At 45.1% G+C, this 17,379-nt stretch overlaps 1 protein-coding gene across 6 annotated transcripts in view; it reads left to right on the top strand.

Annotated features, from left to right (window-relative positions):
* LOC135546563 (unconventional myosin-XVIIIa-like) overlaps positions 1 to 17,379 on the top strand; it is a 209,747-nt gene that overhangs the window by 156,359 nt on the left and 36,009 nt on the right. For all 6 annotated transcript variants that reach the window (XM_064975097.1, XM_064975095.1, XM_064975096.1 and 3 more), the window contains 6 exons: positions 8,244 to 8,367; positions 13,052 to 13,252; positions 13,422 to 13,532; positions 13,721 to 13,825; positions 14,014 to 14,160; positions 14,295 to 14,408. In XM_064975097.1, coding sequence (XP_064831169.1) covers positions 8,244 to 8,367; positions 13,052 to 13,252; positions 13,422 to 13,532; positions 13,721 to 13,825; positions 14,014 to 14,160; positions 14,295 to 14,408 — 802 coding nt within the window. The remainder of the gene's footprint in view (positions 1 to 8,243; positions 8,368 to 13,051; positions 13,253 to 13,421; positions 13,533 to 13,720; positions 13,826 to 14,013; positions 14,161 to 14,294; positions 14,409 to 17,379) is intronic.

Raw genomic sequence — 17,379 nt, 5'->3', positions numbered from 1 at the left:
TGGAGGAGGAATTGGAGTTGTGTTTTTAATTGATGTGTAACTGTGGTATTTATTGTATTTATTGTGTGGTGGGCCCCCAGACCCAATAAAGAGTATTTAAAACTCAAACTCTCTCTCTCAATCTTTCTCTCTCTCTCTCTCAATCTTTCTCTCTCTCTCTCTCAATCTTTCTCTCTCTCTCAATCTCTCTCTCTCTATCTTTCTCTCTCAATCTCTCTCTCTCTCTCTCAATCTTTCTCTCTCTCTCAATCTCTCTCTCAATCTCTCTCTCAATCTTTCTCTCTCACTCAATCTCTCTCTCTCAATCTCTCTCTCTTAATCTCTCTCTCAATCTTTCTCTCTCAATCTCTCTCTCAATATCTCTCTCTCTCAATCTTTCTCTCTCAATCTCTCTCAATCTCTCAATCTCTCTCTCAATCTTTCTCTCTCAATCTCTCTCAATCTCTCAATCTCTCTCTCAATCTTTCTCTATCTCTCTCTCGCTCTCTCAATCTCTCTCTCTCAATCTTTCTCTCTCTCTCAATCTTTCTCTCTCTCTCAATCTCTCTCTCTCTCAATCTCTATCTCTCAATCTCTCTCCCCCCTCTCTCTCTCAATTCAATTTCAATTTAAGGGGCTTTATTGGCATGGGAAACATGTGTTTACATTGCCCAAGCAAGTGAAATAGATAATAAACAAAAGTGAAATAAACAATATAAATTTACAGTAAACATTACACTCACAAAAGATCCAAAATAATAAAGACATTTCAAATGTCATATTATGTCTATATACGCTGTTGTAATGATGTGCAAGTAGTACAAAAGGGAAAATAAATAAATATAAATATAGGTCCAAATCAAATTGTATTTGTCACATAAACATGGTTAGAAGATGTTAATGCGAGTGTAGCGAAATGCTTGTGCTTCTAGTTCCGACCATGCAGTAACATCTAAACAAGTAATCTAACCTAACATTTTCACAACTACCTTATACACACAAGTGTAAAGGAATTAATAAAAATATGTATATAAAAATATATGAATGAGTGATGGCCAAATGGCATAGGCAAGATACAGTAGATGCTCTAGAGTAGAGTATGAGTTGAGTAATGTAGGGTGTGTAAACATTCAAAAGTGGCATTGTTTAAAGTGGCGAGTGATACATTTACAGTGGGGCAAAAAAGTATTTAGTCAGCCACCAATTGTGCAAGTTCTCCCACTTAAAAAGATGAGAGGCCTGTAATTTTCATCATAGGAACACTTCAACTATGACTGACAAAATTAGAAAAGATATCCAGAAAATCACATTGTAGGATTTTTAATGAATTTATTTGCAAATTATGGTGGAAAATAAGTATTTGGTCAATAACAAAAGTTTATCTCAAAAATTTGTTATATACCCTTTGCTGGCAATGACAGAGGTCAAACGTTTTCTGTAAGTCTTCACAAGGTTTTCACACACTGTTGCTGGTATTTTGGCCCATTCCTCCATGCAGATCTCCTCTAGAGCAGTGATATTTTGGGGCTGTTGCTGGGCAACACGGACTTTCAACTCCCTCCAAAGATTTTCTATGGGGTTGAGATCTGGAGACTGGCTAGGCCACTCCAGGACCTTGAAATGCTTCTTACGAAACCACTCCTTCGTTGCCCGGGCGGTGTGTTCATGGGATCATTGTCATGCTGAAAGACCCAGCCACGTTTCATCTTCAATGCCCTTGCTGATGGAAGGAGGTTTTCACTCAAAATCTCACGATACATGGCCCCATTCATTCTTTCCTTTACACGGATCAGTCGTCCTGGTCCCTTTGCAGAAAAACAGCCCCAAAGCATGATGTTTCCACCCCCATGCTTCGCAGTAGGTATGGTGTTCTTTTGATGCAACTCAGCATTCTTTGTCCTCCAAACATGACCAGTTGAGTTTTTACCAAAAAGTTATTTTTTGGTTTCATCTGACCATATGACATTCTCAAAATTTTCTTCTGGATCATCCGAATGCTCTCTAGCAAACTTCAGACGGGCCTGGACATGTACTGGCTTAAGCAGGGGGACACGTCTGGCACTGCAGGATTTGAGTCCCTGGCGGCGTAGTGTGTTACTGATGGTAGGCTTTGTTACTTTGGTCCCAGCTCTCTGCAGGTCATTCACTAGGTCCCCCCGTGTGGTTCTGGGATTTTTGCTCACCGTTCTTGAGATAATTTTGACCCCACGGGGTGAGATCTTGCGTGGAGCCCCAGATCGAGGGAGATTATCAGTGGTCTTGTATGTCTTCCATTTCCTAATAATTGCTCCCACAGTTGATTTCTTCAAACCAAGCTGCTTACCTATTGCAGATTGTCTTCCCAGCCTGGTGCAGGTCTACAATTTTGTTTCTGGTGTCCTTTGACAGCTCTTTGGTCTTGGCCATGGTGAAGTTTGGAGTGTGACTGTTTGAGGTTGTGGACAGGTGTCTTTTATACTGATAACAAGTTCAAACAGGTGCCATTAATACAGGTAACGAGTGGAGGACAGAGGAGCCTCTTAAAGAAGAAGTTACAGGTCTGTGAGAGCCAGAAATCTTGCTTGTTTGTAGGTGACCAAATACTTATTTTCCATCATAATTTGCAAATGAATTAATTAAAAATCCTACAATGTGATTTTCTGGATTTTTTTTTCTCATTTTGTCAGTCATAGTTGAAGTGTACCTATGATGAAAATTACAAGCCTCTCATCATTTTAAGTGGGAGAACTTGCACAATTGGTGGCTGATTAAATACTTTTTTGCCCCACTGTATTACATCAATTTTTACATTATTAAAGTGGCTGGAGTTGAGTCAGTGTGTTGGCAGCAGCCACTCAATGTTAGTGGTGGCTGTTTAACATTCTGATGGCCTTGAGATAGAAGCTGTTTTTCAGTCTCTCAGTCCCAGCTTTGATGCACCTGTACTGACCTCGCCTTCTGGATGATAGCGGGGTGAACAGGCAGTGGCTCGGGTGGTTGTTGTCTGTGATGATCTTTTTGGCCTTCCTGTGACATCGGGGTGGTGTCGGTGTCCTGGAGGTCAGGTAGTTTTCCCCCGGTGATGCGTTGTGCAGACCTCACTACCATCTGGAGAGCCTTGCGGTTGTGGGCGGAGCAATTGCCATACCAGGCGGTGATACAGCCCGCCAGGATGCTCTCGATTGTGCATCTGTAAAGTGTTTTTGGTGAGAAGCAGAATTTCTTCAGCCTCCTGAGGTTGAAGAGGCGCTGCTGCGCCTTCTTCACCACGCTGTCTGTGTGGGTGGACCATTTCAGTTTGTCCGTGATGTGTACACCGAGGAACTTAAACCTTCCGAGGAACTTAAAACTAACTCAACCTTCTCCACTACTGTCCCATCGATGTGGATAGGGGGCTGCTCCCTCTGCTGTTTCCTGAAGTCCACGATCATCTCCTTTGTTTTGTTGACATTGAGTGTGAGGTTATTTTCCTGATACCACACTCCGAGGGCTCTCACCTCCTCCCTGTAGGCCGTCTCGTCGTTGTTGGTAATCAAGCCTACCAGGTAATCAAGCCTACTGTGGTGTCGTCCGCAAACTTGATGATTGAGTTGGAGGCGTGCATGGCCACGCAGTCATGGGTGAATAGCGAGTACAGGAGAGGGCTGATAACGCACCCTTGTGGGGCCCCAGTGTTGAGGATCAGCGGGTTGGAGATGTTGTTTCCTACCCTCACCACCTGGGGGCGGCCCGTCAGGAAGTCGAGGACCAAGTTGCACAGGGCGGGTTTGAGACCCAGGGTCTCGAGCTTAATGATGAGTTTGGAGGGTACTATGGTGTTAAATGCTGAGCTGTAGTCGATGAACAGCATTCTTACATAGGTATTCCTCTTGTCCAGATGGGTTAGGGCAGTGTGCAGTGGGATTGCGATTGTGTCGTCTGTGGACCTATTGGGGCGGTAAGCAAATTGGAGTGGGTCTAGGGTGTCAGGTAGAGTGGAGGTGATATGCTCACTGAGTCTGTACAAACAATACAAAAATAATAGTTAATATTACACCCAAACAAGTTTCAGAGGAACAGAGACATTTCAAATGTCCAAGATTTCCTTAATTTTGGGTCAGTCATAGTGGTCAGGTATTCTGCCACTGTGTACTCTCTGTTTAGGGCCAAATAGCATAATAGTTTGCTCAGTTTTTTTGTTAATTCTTTCCAGTGTGTCAAGTAATTATCTTTTTGTTTCTCATGATTTGGTTTGGTCTAATTGTGTTGCTGTCCTAGACCTCTAATTGGTGCGTCGAATTCTAAAAATCAAAAGAAATCAGCCAAGACCTCAGAAAAAACAATTGCAGACTTCCACAAGTCTGGTTCATCCTTGGGAGCAATTTCCAAATGCCTGAAGGTACCACGTTCATCTGTACAAACAATAGTACGCAAGTATATACACCATGGGACCACGTAGCCGTCATACCGCTCAGGAAGGAGACGCGTTCTGTCTCCTAGAGATTAACGTTCTTTGGTGCTAAAAGTGCAAATTAATTCCAGAACAACAGCAAGGACCTTGTGAAGATGCTGGAGGAAACCGCTACAAAAGTATCTATAACCACATTAAAATGAGTTCTATATCGACATAACCTGAAAGGCTGCTCAGCAAGGAAGAAGCCACTGCTCCAAAACCGCCATAAAAAAGCCAGACTACGGTTTACAACTGCACATGGGGACAAATATCGTACTTTTTTGAGAAATGTCCTCTGGTCTGATGAACAAAAATATGACTGTTTGGCCATAATGACCATCGTTATGTTTGGAGGAAAAAGGGGGAGGCTTACAAGCCGAAGAACACCATCCCAACCGTGAAGCACAGGGGTGGCAGCATCATGTTGTGAGGGTGCTTTGCTGCAGGAGGAACTGGTGCACTTCACAAAATAGATGGCGTCATGAGGATGGAAAATGATGTGGATATATTGAAGCAACATCTCAAGACATCAGTCGCAAATGGGTCTTCCAAATGGACATTGACCCCAAGCATACTTCCAAGTTGTGGCAAAATGGCTTAAGGACAACAAAGTCAAGGTATTGGAGTGGCCATCACAAAGCCCTGACCTCAATCCCATAGAAAGTGTGCAGAACACATAGAAAGTGGGCAGAACTGAAAATGCGTGTGCCAGCAAGGAGGCCTACAAACCTTACTCAGTTACACCAGCTCTGTCAGGGGGGATGGGCCAGAATTCACCCAACATATTGTGGGAAGCTTGTGGAAGGCTACCCGAAATGTTTGACCCAAGTTAAACAATTTAAAGGCAATGCTACCAAATACTAATTGAGTGTATGTAAACTTCTGACCCACTGGGAATGTGATGAAAGAAATAAAAGCTGAAATAAATAATTCTCTCTACTATAATTCTGACATTTCACATTCTTAAAATAAAGTGATGTTCCTAACTGACCTAAGACAGGGAATTTTTACTCGGATTAAATGTCAGGAATTGTGAAAAACTGAGTTTAAATGTATTTGGCTAAGGTGTATGTAAACTTCCAACTTCAACTGTAGGTATCACACATGAGATAATTTCATTATTCATTTCTAGCCAGATGTAAAATGTTCCTGTTTTGACTAATTTAATAGGTCTGTTCTATACCAAATTAGCATATCCCCTGAGTCGCTTCCCTGTTTCACACCTGGTAGTTTGCTGGATGAGACTGCCAGCTCTCTGTAAACTAGAGGACAACCAGTGGGTCCGTGTTCTTTATAGCATGTTTCTTATAGAATGACAATGTCTGTATTTCAAATGTTTTTGATAAAGTCTGGGTTCCTGCTCTTTAGACCAAAGGCAGATCTCTCTCTCTCTCTCGCTTTCCCCCTTCTCTCTGTCTCTCTCTCTCGCTTTCCCCCTTCTCTCTCTCGCTTTCCCCCTTCTCTGTCTCTCTCTCGCTTTCCCCCTTCTCTCTGTTTGTCTCTCAATTCAATTCAATTCAAGGGCTTTATTGGCATGGGAAACGTGTTAACATTGCCAAAGCAAGTGAGGTAGATAATATATAAAGTGAATATATAAAGTGATAAACAATAACAATTAACAGTAAACATTACACATACAGAAGTTTCAAAACAATAAAGACATTACAAATGTCATATATACAGTGTTTTAACAATGTACAAATGGTTAAAGGACACAAGATAAAATAAATAAGCATAAATGTGTTGTATTTACAATCTCTCTCTCGCTTTCCCCCTTCTCTCTTTCTTTCACTCTCTCTCTCTCTCCCCCTCTCGCTCTCTCTGTGGTAATGGTTACTGAGTGATATCATGTCTCAGCAGAGTAGGAGAGATATAATACAGATCAGTAAAGGCTATGTAGTGTCACACAGTAAGAAAACTTACTGGAATGCTGCAACCACACTGCAAATGTTTGGTGTGCGTGTGTACACACACTTGGCCTCCAGCCAACTGAACAGAGACTTTTCCACCATGGACGTCTCCTGGAACTCCTGGGGGGAAGAAACACACACACACCCTCTGTGTGGTCTCTAAGCTTGGCTGTGCTTGTTAAAGGCCCCTGCTGTCTAAGCCTCTTTAGTTCACTACGTAAACAGGACAACAAACACTCCCCCCGTGCCTATCACCGTTATGGGGAGTGTGTGCGTGTGCACATACAGTGGGGAGATCAAGTATTTGATACACTGCCGATTTTGCAGGTTTTCCCACTTACAAAGCATGTAGAGGTCTGAAATTTTTATCATAGGTACACTTCAACTGTGAGAGACGGAATCTAAAACAAAAATCCAGAAAATCACATTGTATGATTTTTAAGTAATTAATTTGCATTTTATTGCATGACATAAGTATTTGATACATCAGAAAAGCAGAACTTAATATTTGGTACAGAAACCTTTGTTTGCAATTACAGAGATCATACGTTTCCTGTAGTTCTTGACCAGGTTTGCATACAGACCTTCTCCAGATCCTTCAAGTTTCGGGACTGTCGCTGGGCAATACGGACTTTCAGCTCCCTCCAAAGATTTTCTATTGGGTTCAGGTCTGGAGACTGAGTGGCTAGGCCACTCCATGACCTTGATGCTTCTTACAGAGCCACTCCTTAGTTGCCCTGGCTGTGTGTTTCGGGTCGTTGTCATGCTGGAAGACTCAGCCACGACCCATCTTCAATGCTCTTACTGAGGGAAGAAGGCTGTTGGCCAAGATCTCGCGATACATGGCCCCATCCATCCTCCCCTCAATACGGTGCAGTCGTCATGTCCTCTTTGCAGAAAAGCATCCCCAAAGAATGATGTTTTCACCTCCATGCTTCACGGTTGGGATGGTGTTCTTGGGGTTGTACTCATCCTTCTTCTTCCTCCAAACACGGCGAGTGGAGTTTAGACCAAAAAGCTCTATTTTTGTCCCACATGACCTTCTCCCATTCCTCCTCTGGATCATCCAGATGGCCATTGGCAAACTTCAGACGGGCCTGGACATGCGCTGGCTTGAGCAGGGGAACTTACGTGTGCTGCAGGATTTTAATCCATGACGGCGTAGTGTGTTACTAATGGTTTTCTTTGAGACTGTGGTCCCAGCTCTCTTCAGGTCATTGACCAGGTCCTGCCGTGTAGTTCTGGGCTGATCCCTCACCTTCCTCATGATCATTGATACCCCACGAGGCGAGATCTTGCATGGAGCCCCAGACCGAGGGTGATTGACCGTCATCTTGAACTTCTTCCATTTTCTAATAATTGCGCCAACAGTTGTTGCCTTCTCACCAAGCTGCTTGCCTATTGTCCTGTAGCCCATCCCAGCCTTGTGCAGGTCTACAATTTTATCCCTGATGTCCTTACACAGCTCTCTGGTCTTGGCCATTGTGGAGAGGTTGGAGTCTTTTTGGTTGAGTGTGTGGACAGGTGTCTTTTATACAGGTAACGAGTTCAAACAGGTGCAGTTAATACAGGTAATGAGTGAAGAACAGGAGGGCTTCTTAAAGAAAAACGAACAGGTCTGTGAGAGGCGGAATTCTTACTGGTTGGTAGGTGATCAAATACTTATGTCATGCTATAAAATGCAAATGAATTGCTTAAAAATCATACAATGTGATTTTCTGGATTTTTGTTTTAGATTCACAGTTGAAGTGTACCTATGATAAACATTACAGACCTTTACATGCTTTGTGAGTTGGAAAACCTGCAAAATCGGCAGTGTATCAAATACTTGTTCTCCCCACTGTATACTGTACCAGTATGAGTATGTTCGATGTCGATAGGGGACTCACGGCAGGGTGTGTGTCTAGTTAGGCAAGGCATTAACGTGTGTGTGTGTGTGTCAGGTTTGACTCGGAGCAGAGCCTGTCTCAGGAGGAGGTCCAGAGGGAGAAGAATCTTAGAGAGAAGCTGAGCAGAGAGAAGGACATGCTGACTGGAGAAGTGTTCAGCCTGCGACAGCAACTGGAGGTACTGTACAAACACCAACACTACTGGCCTACCACATCTGTGTGTGTGTGCCAAAAATGGGTTCAAATAGTATTTGTAATCTTTCAAGTACTTTTAGTGTTTGAGTCTTCCCGGAGTGTCAGGTGGCTGGGGTTGGCCTTTCCATTGGCTCCATGGCAAGCTCAATCAAGCACAGCTATTTGAATGAAAACAAATCATTTTAGAATATGTGTGTATCCTCCTATTGGACCTGGAGATGTGTGTCTTAGGGTGTTTTCACATATAGACATCTTTTAAAATAACCCATCTCAGTCCTCTTTAAAGTCAACTCCGGGGTAAAATAACTCAGTTCCCTTGTTATCGGACAACTTGATACCAACTTAACTTTTGGAAGCTAACAGATGAGTCCTAATAATTGTTATCAGAAGATACTATAACACGTAAATATTATTGGTAACAGAATAAACAGCAGAATAATAACTGCAGATTAAATAATACTATAATTGAAAATTGTACACCCCATGTAGGCTACTTTGAGAGCTATGACCTATGTTGTGATTCTCACACTATTCAAACCCCCAATCAATAAACAGCTGATGAAGATCTCTTAGCCTATAGATCACATATTGCAAACAAATAATCTGAATTTAAAACTACACACATATTTTTGAATTTCAGTGCATCCTTGATAATTGCTAATCAATATACTTATCCAGAAAAAGCACTTGTTTTTTCTCAGAATCATCACATCATCATCTTCTCTCTATTGTGGCAGCAATGTGTGAGGGTTTATGCCAGGGGAAACGGTGTTGCAGTAATCTAGTGTGAGGGTTTATGCCAGGGGAAACGGTGTTGCAGTAGTCTAGTGTGAGGGTTTATGCCAGGGGAAACGGTGTTGCAGTAGTCTAGTGTGAGGGTTTATGCCAGGGGAAACGGTGTTGCAGTAGTCTAGTGTGAGGGTTTATGCCAGGGGAAACGGTGTTGCAGTAGTCTAGTGTGAGGGTTTATGCCAGGGGAAACGGTGTTGCAGTAGTCTAGTGTGAGGGTTTATGCCAGGGGAAACGGTGTTGTAGTAGTCTTGTGTGAGGGTTTATGCCAGGGGAAACGGTGTTACAGTATTCTAGTGTGAGGGTTTTTGGCAGGGGAAACGGTGTTGCAGTAGTCTAGTGTGAGGGTTTATGCCAGGGGAAACGGTGTTGCAGTAGTCTAGTGTGAGGGTTTATGCCAGGGGAAACGGTGTTGCAGTATTCTAGTGTGAGGGTTTATGCCCGGGAAACGGTGTTGCAGTAGTCTAGTGTGAGGGTTTATGCCAGGGGAAACGGTGTTGCAGTAATCTAGTGTGAGGGTTTATGCCAGGGGAAACGGTGTTGCAGTAGTCTTGTGTGAGGGTTTATGCCAGGGGAAACGGTGTTGCAGTAGTCTAGTGTGAGGGTTTATGCCAGGGGAAACGGTGTTGCAGTAGTCTAGTGTGAGGGTTTATGCCAGGGGAAACGGTGTTGCAGTAGTCTAGTGTGAGGGTTTATGCCAGGAGAAACGGTGTTGCAGTAGTCTAGTGTGAGGGTTTATGCCAGGGGAAACGGTGTTGCAGTAGTCTAGTGTGAGGGTTTATGCCAGGGGAAACGGTGTTGCAGTAGTCTAGTGTGAGGGTTTATGCCAGGGGAAACGGTGTTGTAGTAGTCTTGTGTGAGGGTTTATGCCAGGGGAAACGGTGTTGCAGTAGTCTAGTGTGAGGGTTTATGCCAGGGGAAATGGTGTTACAGTATTCTAGTGTGAGGGTTTTTGGCAGGGGAAACGATGTTGCAGTAGTTTAGTGTGAGGGTTTATGCCAGGGGAAACGGTGTTGCAGTCGTCTAGTGTGACGGTTTATGCCAGGGGAAACGGCGTTGCAGTAGTTTAGTGTAAGGGTTTATGCCAGGGGAAACGGTGTTGCAGTAGTCTAGTGTGAGGGTTTATGCCAGGGGAAACGGTGTTGCAGTATACTAGTGTGAGGGTTTATGCCCGGGGAAACGGTGTTGCAGTAGTCTAGTGTGAGGGTTTATGCCAGGGGAAACGGTGTTGCAGTAGTCTAGTGTGAGGGTTTATGCCAGGGGAAACGGTGTTGCAGTAGTCTAGTGTGAGGGTTTATGCCAGGGGAAATGGTGTTGCAGTAGTCTAGTGTGAGGGTTTATGCCAGGGGAAACGGTGTTGTAGTAGTCTTGTGTGAGGGTTTATGCCAGGGGAAATGGTGTTGCAGTAGTCTAGTGTGAGGGTTTATGCCAGGGGAAACGGTGTTACAGTATTCTAGTGTGAGGGTTTTTGGCAGGGGAAACGATGTTGCAGTAGTTTAGTGTGGGGGTTTATGCCAGGGGAAACGGTGTTGCAGTCGTCTAGTGTGACGGTTTATGCCAGGGGAAACGGCGTTGCAGTAGTTTAGTGTAAGGGTTTATGCCAGGGGAAACGGTGTTGCAGTAGTCTAGTGTGAGGGTTTATGCCAGGGGAAACGGTGTTGCAGTAGTCTAGTGTGAGGGTTTATGCCAGGGGAAACGGTGTTGCAGTAGTCTAGTGTGAGGGTTTATGCCAGGGGAAACGGTGTTGCAGTAGTCTAGTGTGAGGGTTTATGCCAGGGGAAACGGTGTTGCAGTAGTCTAGTGTGAGGGTTTATGCCAGGGGAAACGGTGTTGTAGTAGTCTTGTGTGAGGGTTTATGCCAGGGGAAACGGTGTTACAGTATTCTAGTGTGAGGGTTTTTGGCAGGGGAAACGGTGTTGCAGTAGTCTAGTGTGAGGGTTTATGCCAGGGGAAACGGTGTTGCAGTAATCTAGTGTGAGGGTTTATGCCAGGGGAAACGGTGTTGCAGTAGTCTAGTGTGAGGGTTTATGCCAGGGGAAACGGTGTTGCAGTCGTCTAGTGTGACGGTTTATGCCAGGGGAAACGGCGTTGCAGTAGTTTATTGTAAGGGTTTATGCCAGGGGAAACGGTGTTGCAGTAGTCTAGTGTGAGGGTTTATGCCAGGGGAAACGGTGTTGCAGTATTCTAGTGTGAGGGTTTATGCCCGGGGAAACGGTGTTGCAGTAGTCTAGTGTGAGGGTTTATGCCAGGGGAAACGGTGTTGCAGTAATCTAGTGTGAGGGTTTATGCCAAGGGAAACGGTGTTGCAGTAGTCTTGTGTGAGGGTTTATGCCAGGGGAAACGGTGTTGCAGTAGTCTAGTGTGAGGGTTTATGCCAGGGGAAACGGTGTTGCAGTAGTCTAGTGTGAGGGTTTATGCCAGGGGAAACGGTGTTGCAGTAGACTAGTGTGAGGGTTTATGCCAGGGGAAACGGTGTTGCAGTAGTCTAGTGTGAGGGTTTATGCCAGGGGAAACGGTGTTGCAGTAGTCTAGTGTGAGGGTTTATGCCAGGGGAAACGGTGTTGCAGTAGTCTAGTGTGAGGGTTTATGCCAGGGGAAACGGTGTTGCAGTAGTCTAGTGTGAGGGTTTATGCCAGGGGAAACGGTGTTGTAGTAGTCTTGTGTGAGGGTTTATGCCAGGGGAAACGGTGTTGCAGTAGTCTAGTGTGAGGGTTTATGCCAGGGGAAATGGTGTTACAGTATTCTAGTGTGAGGGTTTTTGGCAGGGGAAACGGTGTTGCAGTAGTTTAGTGTGAGGGTTTATGCCAGGGGAAACGGTGTTGCAGTCGTCTAGTGTGACGGTTTATGCCAGGGGAAACGGCGTTGCAGTAGTTTAGTGTAAGGGTTTATGCCAGGGGAAACGGTGTTGCAGTAGTCTAGTGTGAGGGTTTATGCCAGGGGAAACGGTGTTGCAGTATTCTAGTGTGAGGGTTTATGCCAGGGGAAACGGTGTTGCAGTATTCTAGTGTGAGGGTTTTTGGCAGGGGAAACGGTGTTGCAGTAGTCTATTGTGAGGGTTTTTGGCAGGGGAAACGGTGTTGCAGTAGTCTAGTGTGAGGGTTTTTGGCAGGGGAAACGGTGTTGCAGTAGTCTAGTGTGAGGGTTTATGCCAGGGGAAACGGTGTTGCAGTAGTCTATTGTGAGGATTTTTGGCAGGGGAAACGGTGTTGCAGTAGTCTAGTGTGAGGGTTTTTGGCAGGGGAAACGGTGTTGCAGTAGTCTAGTGTGAGGGTTTATGCCCGGGGAAACGGTGTTGCAGTAGTCTAGTGTGAGGGTTTATGCCCGGGGAAACGGTGTTGCAGTAGTCTAGTGTGAGGGTTTTTGGCAGGGGAAACGGTGTTGCAGTAGTCTAGTGTGTGGCGTGGGAATAACGACAAGCGATCCTGGGGACCTTTGGGTTCACATTGCCCTACAACCGGAACCGGACCTCTCCAGATGATCTGTTGGCTTCAGGAGTTATTTTGAGGGGTCTGAGTTCCTTTGAAGTGTTCACACTGCACACAAAATTAAGTGAACCGCACCGACTTCACAATAATTGTGTGAAAACACCCGTAATGTGTGTCTCCTCTCTCCCTATAGGACAAGGACCTGGGGATGTGTGTTTTAATGTGTATGTCCTCTCTCCCTATAGGACAATGACCTGGGGATGTGTGTTTTAATGTGTATCTCTTCTCTCCCTATAGGACAAGGACCTGGAGATGTATGTTTTAATGTGTATGTCCTCTCTCCCTATAGGACAAGGACCTGAGGATGTGTGTTTTAATGTGTATCTCCTCTTTCCCTATAGGACAAGGACCTGGAGATGTGTGTTTTAATGTGTATCGCCTCTCTCCCTATAGGGCAAGGACCTGGAGATGTGTGCACAGAACGTGAAGTTAGAACAGCTGGAGGCGGAGCTGCTGGACCTTTCGTCCCAGGAGACCAAGGACGAGGCATCACTGTCCAAGGTGAAGAAGACGATGCGTGACCTGGAGGCCAAGGTCAAAGACCAGGAAGAGGAGCTGGATGAACAGGCCGGAACTATACAGATGCTGGAGCAGGTATAGAGTTAGAGACACACACAGAGAGACACACTTGTATATACACATGCAGACGTGCGCACACAGAGACTCACACTTGAACGCACATGCAGATGTGCGTGCGCGCACACATACATACACACACACTCCATTGAGGATGACACTCATACTCTGTCTTTGTGTTGTGCAGGCTAAGCTGCGTCTGGAGATGGAGACAGAGAGACTGCGCCAGACACACTCCAAGGAGATTGAGAGTAAAGACGAGGAGGTGGAGGAGATCAGACAGTCCTGCAGTAAGAAGGTACAGCACACACCGGAAACTTTACATGACTCTAAAGGCAAATGATTAGTTGTGACAATGTGTGACTATAATAGCCACAAATAGCAGGTTTCGTCTCCAAAGCACAAACATAGACGATGACTCAGTTTTATTATGTAAACATGTCTCTTTCAGTTGGATCACATTATAGTGTGTTCCTGTGTTTTCAGCTGAAGCAGATAGAAGTCCAGCTGGAGGAGGAGTTTAATGACAAACAGAAGGTCCTACGTGAGAGGAGAGAACTGGAGACCAAGCTGCTGTCGGCCCAGGACCAGGTACTGTCAGACACCCCACTACCAGTCCACCTTGGACAGTCTTTACCCAGACTAGTTATATGTCCAGTGGCTGTCAACCCTGCTACTGGATAGTTACAGATTATGCAGGCTTTTGTTGGTACTGTGATTAGTGTGTGGTGTAATATGTTGAGTGGGTCGTAATCTGGTTGTGTTGCTGCTGTCCCCAGGTGAACCCCAGAGACGTGGAGACAGAGAAGAGGCTGAGGAAGGATCTGAAGCGCACCAAGGCCCTGCTGGCCGACGCCCAGATCATGCTGGACCACATGAAGAACAACGCCCCCAGCAAGAGAGAGATCGCCCAGCTCAAAAACCAGGTAGGTTGTACCCCTAGCACACTTGTCCAGTTCCTACACCTGCGTGACACACCACGGAGATACTGGGAAAGTCCAGAAACATCAGAATAAATACATTTCTATAGAATTTGGACCTCTCTCTCCCACTGTCTCAGCTGGAGGAGTCAGAGTTCACCTGTGCGGCAGCAGTGAAGGCCCGTAAATCTATGGAGGTGGAGATTGAGGACTTGCATGTGCAGATGGACGACATCTCCAAAGCCAAACAGGCTGTGAGTACAGTACACCATTCCTTCCTACCTCTAACCTTTTCCATACACCATGACCTCTAACCTATTCCATACACCATGACCTCTAACCTATTCCATACATCATGACCTCTAACCTATTCCATACATCATGACCTCTAACCTAGGGCAGTGCTTTTACTCGCCACCATGTATGTTCATCTGTGAAAGCATTTAGAATGGCAGGTGTGCTCCTAAGGACAGCAAGTGGGAGGGTTTTCAGAGGTTGAATGAAATGTATTCCGAGCGTGCAAGGTTTTAGGTGGAGGGGTGAGGAAGAGGGGAGAAGGGGGTGATGGCGCGCTATGGGATTATTTAAAATACTCTTTGAATAGGTAGGGTTTCAGATGTTTTCGGAAGATGGGCAGGGACTCTTCTGTCCTAAGCTGGTTCCACCATTGGGGTGCCAGGACAGAGAAGAGCTTGGACTGGGCTGAGCGGGAGCTGCCCTCCCATAGGGGTGGGAGGGCCAAGAGACCACATTTAACATTTACATTTAAGTCATTTAGCAGACGCTCTTATCCAGAGCGACTTACAAATTGGTGAATTCACCTTCTGACATCCAGTGGAACAGCCACTTTACAATAGTGCATCTAAATCATTTAAGGGAGGGGGGGGTGAGAAGGATTACATTATCCTATCCTAGGTATTCCTTGAAGAGGTGGGGTTTCAGGTGTCTCCGGAAGGTGGCAGAACGGAGTGCTCGGGTTGGGGTGTAGGGTTTGAGCATAACCTGAAGGTGGGGAGGGGCAGTTCTTCTTGCTGCTCCGTAGGCAAGTACCCTGGTCTAGTAGTGGATGCAAGCTTAGACTGGAAGCCAGTGGAGTGTGCTGAAGAGCGGGTGACATGGAAGACCTTGGGAAGGTTGAACAACGGGCGGGCTGCAGCGTTCTGGATAAGTTGCAGGGGTTTGATGGCACAAGTGGGGAGCCCAGCCAACAGTGAGTTGTAGTAGTCCAGACATGAGAGGACAAGTGCCTGGATTAGGACCTGCACCTCTTCATGTTTGAGGTAGAGTCGTACACTACGGATGTTGGGGAGCATGAATCTGCAGGAGCGAGTCACTGCTGTGATGTTTGCAGAGAATGACAGGGTGTTGTCCAGGGTCACGCCAAGGTCCTTTGCACTCTGGGAGGGGGACACCGTGGAGCTGTCAACCGTAATGTAAAGGTCTTTTAGCAGGGAGGTCTTCCCTGGGTGTCAGAAGGGGGGAAAGAGAAAAGTAGTTGAGTGTCATCTACATAGCAATGATAAGCAAGACCATGTGAGTATATGACGGAGCTGAGTGACATTGGGCCCGATACCAACGTATGCCTTTCCTACGCACACCTTTCTTACACACTTCTCACATCTTCCTACACACCTTTTTCAACAAAGACGCCGGTGTGCTCCTAAGGACACTAGGACAATACCTTTAGATCTGGAGCTCTGCCAAAGTCATCAATTAGATGGACAAGGCAGCTCTAAAGGACAAAGAAACACTTGAGTAGAAGACAAAATGTCAACACATTTCAAGAACTCTATCACCGTGAACTACCTTTTAATCAGGACAACACCATCTGTGTGGGCTCTAAGGGGAGTCATGGCAACAACCCAACAGCCATCTCTATTTCCTCTCTTTCTTCTTTTCTCCTTGTCTTACCTCTCTCCTCTTCTCCTTCTCTTACCTCTCTCCTCTTACCTCTCTTTCTCTTTTCTCCTTCTCTTACCTCTCTTCTCCTTCTCTTACCTCTTTCCTTCTCTTACCTCTTTCTCTTTTCTCCTTCTCTTACCTCTCTCCTCTTCTCCTTCTCTTACCTCTCTCCTTCTCTTACCTCTCCTTCTCTTTTCTCCTTCTCTTACTTCTCTTACCTCTTTCTCTTTTCTCCTTCTCTTACCTCTTTCTCTTTTCTCCTTCTCTTACCTCTTTCTCTTTTCTCCTTCTCTTACCTCTCTCCTCTTCTCCTTCTCTTACCTCTCTCCTTCTCTTTTCTCCTTCTCTTATCTCTCTCCTTCTCTTACATATTTCTCTTCTCCTTCTCTTACCTCTCTCCTTCTCTTACCACTTTCTCTTTTCTCCTTCTCTTACCTCTCTCCTTCTCTTACCACTCTTTCTCTTTTCTCCTTCTCTTACCTCTCTCCTTCTCTTACCTCTCTTTCTCTTTTTTCATTCTCTTACCTCTCCTCTTTTCTCCTTCTCTTACCTCTCTCCTGCTCTTACCACTCTTTCTCTTTTCTCCTTCTCTTACCTCTCTTTTCTCCTTCTCTTACCTCTCTCCTTCTCTTACCACTCTTTCTCTTTTCTCCTTCTCTTACCTCTCTCCTTCTCTTACCTTTCTTTCTCTTTTCTCCTTCTCTTACCACTCTTTCTCTTTTCTCCTTCTCTTACCTCTCTCCTCTCTTACCTCTCTCCTCTTTTCTCCTTCTCTAACTCTCTCCTTATTTTTTTCTCCTTCTCTTACCTCTCTCCTTCTCTTACCTCTCTTTCTCTTTTTTCGTTCTCTTAACTCTCTTTCTCTTTTTTCATTCTCTTACCTCTCCTTCTCTTACCTTTCTTTCTCTTTTCTCCTTCTCTTACCACTCTTTCTCTTTTCTCCTTCTCTTACCTCTCTCCTCTCTTACCTCTCTCCTCTTTTCTCCTTCTCTAACTCTCTCCTTATTTTTTTCTCCTTCTCTTACCTCTCTCCTTCTCTTACCTCTCTTTCTCTTTTTTCGTTCTCTTACCTCTCTTTCTCTTTTTTCATTCTCTTACCTCTCCTTCTCTTACCTTTCTTTCTCTTTTCTCCTTCTCTTACCACTCTTTCTCTTTTCTCCTTCTCTTACCTCTCTCCTCTCTTACCTCTCTCCTCTTTTCTCCTTCTCTAACTCTCCTTATTTTTTTCTCCTTCTCTTACCTCTCTCCTTCTCTTACCTCTCTTTCTCTTTTTTCGTTCTCTTACCTCTCTTTCTCTTTTTTCATTCTCTTACCTCTCCTTCT

This window comes from Oncorhynchus masou, chromosome 9, assembly GCF_036934945.1.
Source record: "Oncorhynchus masou masou isolate Uvic2021 chromosome 9, UVic_Omas_1.1, whole genome shotgun sequence".
NCBI lineage: Eukaryota > Metazoa > Chordata > Actinopteri > Salmoniformes > Salmonidae > Oncorhynchus > Oncorhynchus masou.
The sequence above is the reverse complement of the archived record's forward strand: the minus strand, read 5'-3'. Positions and strand labels throughout refer to the sequence as shown.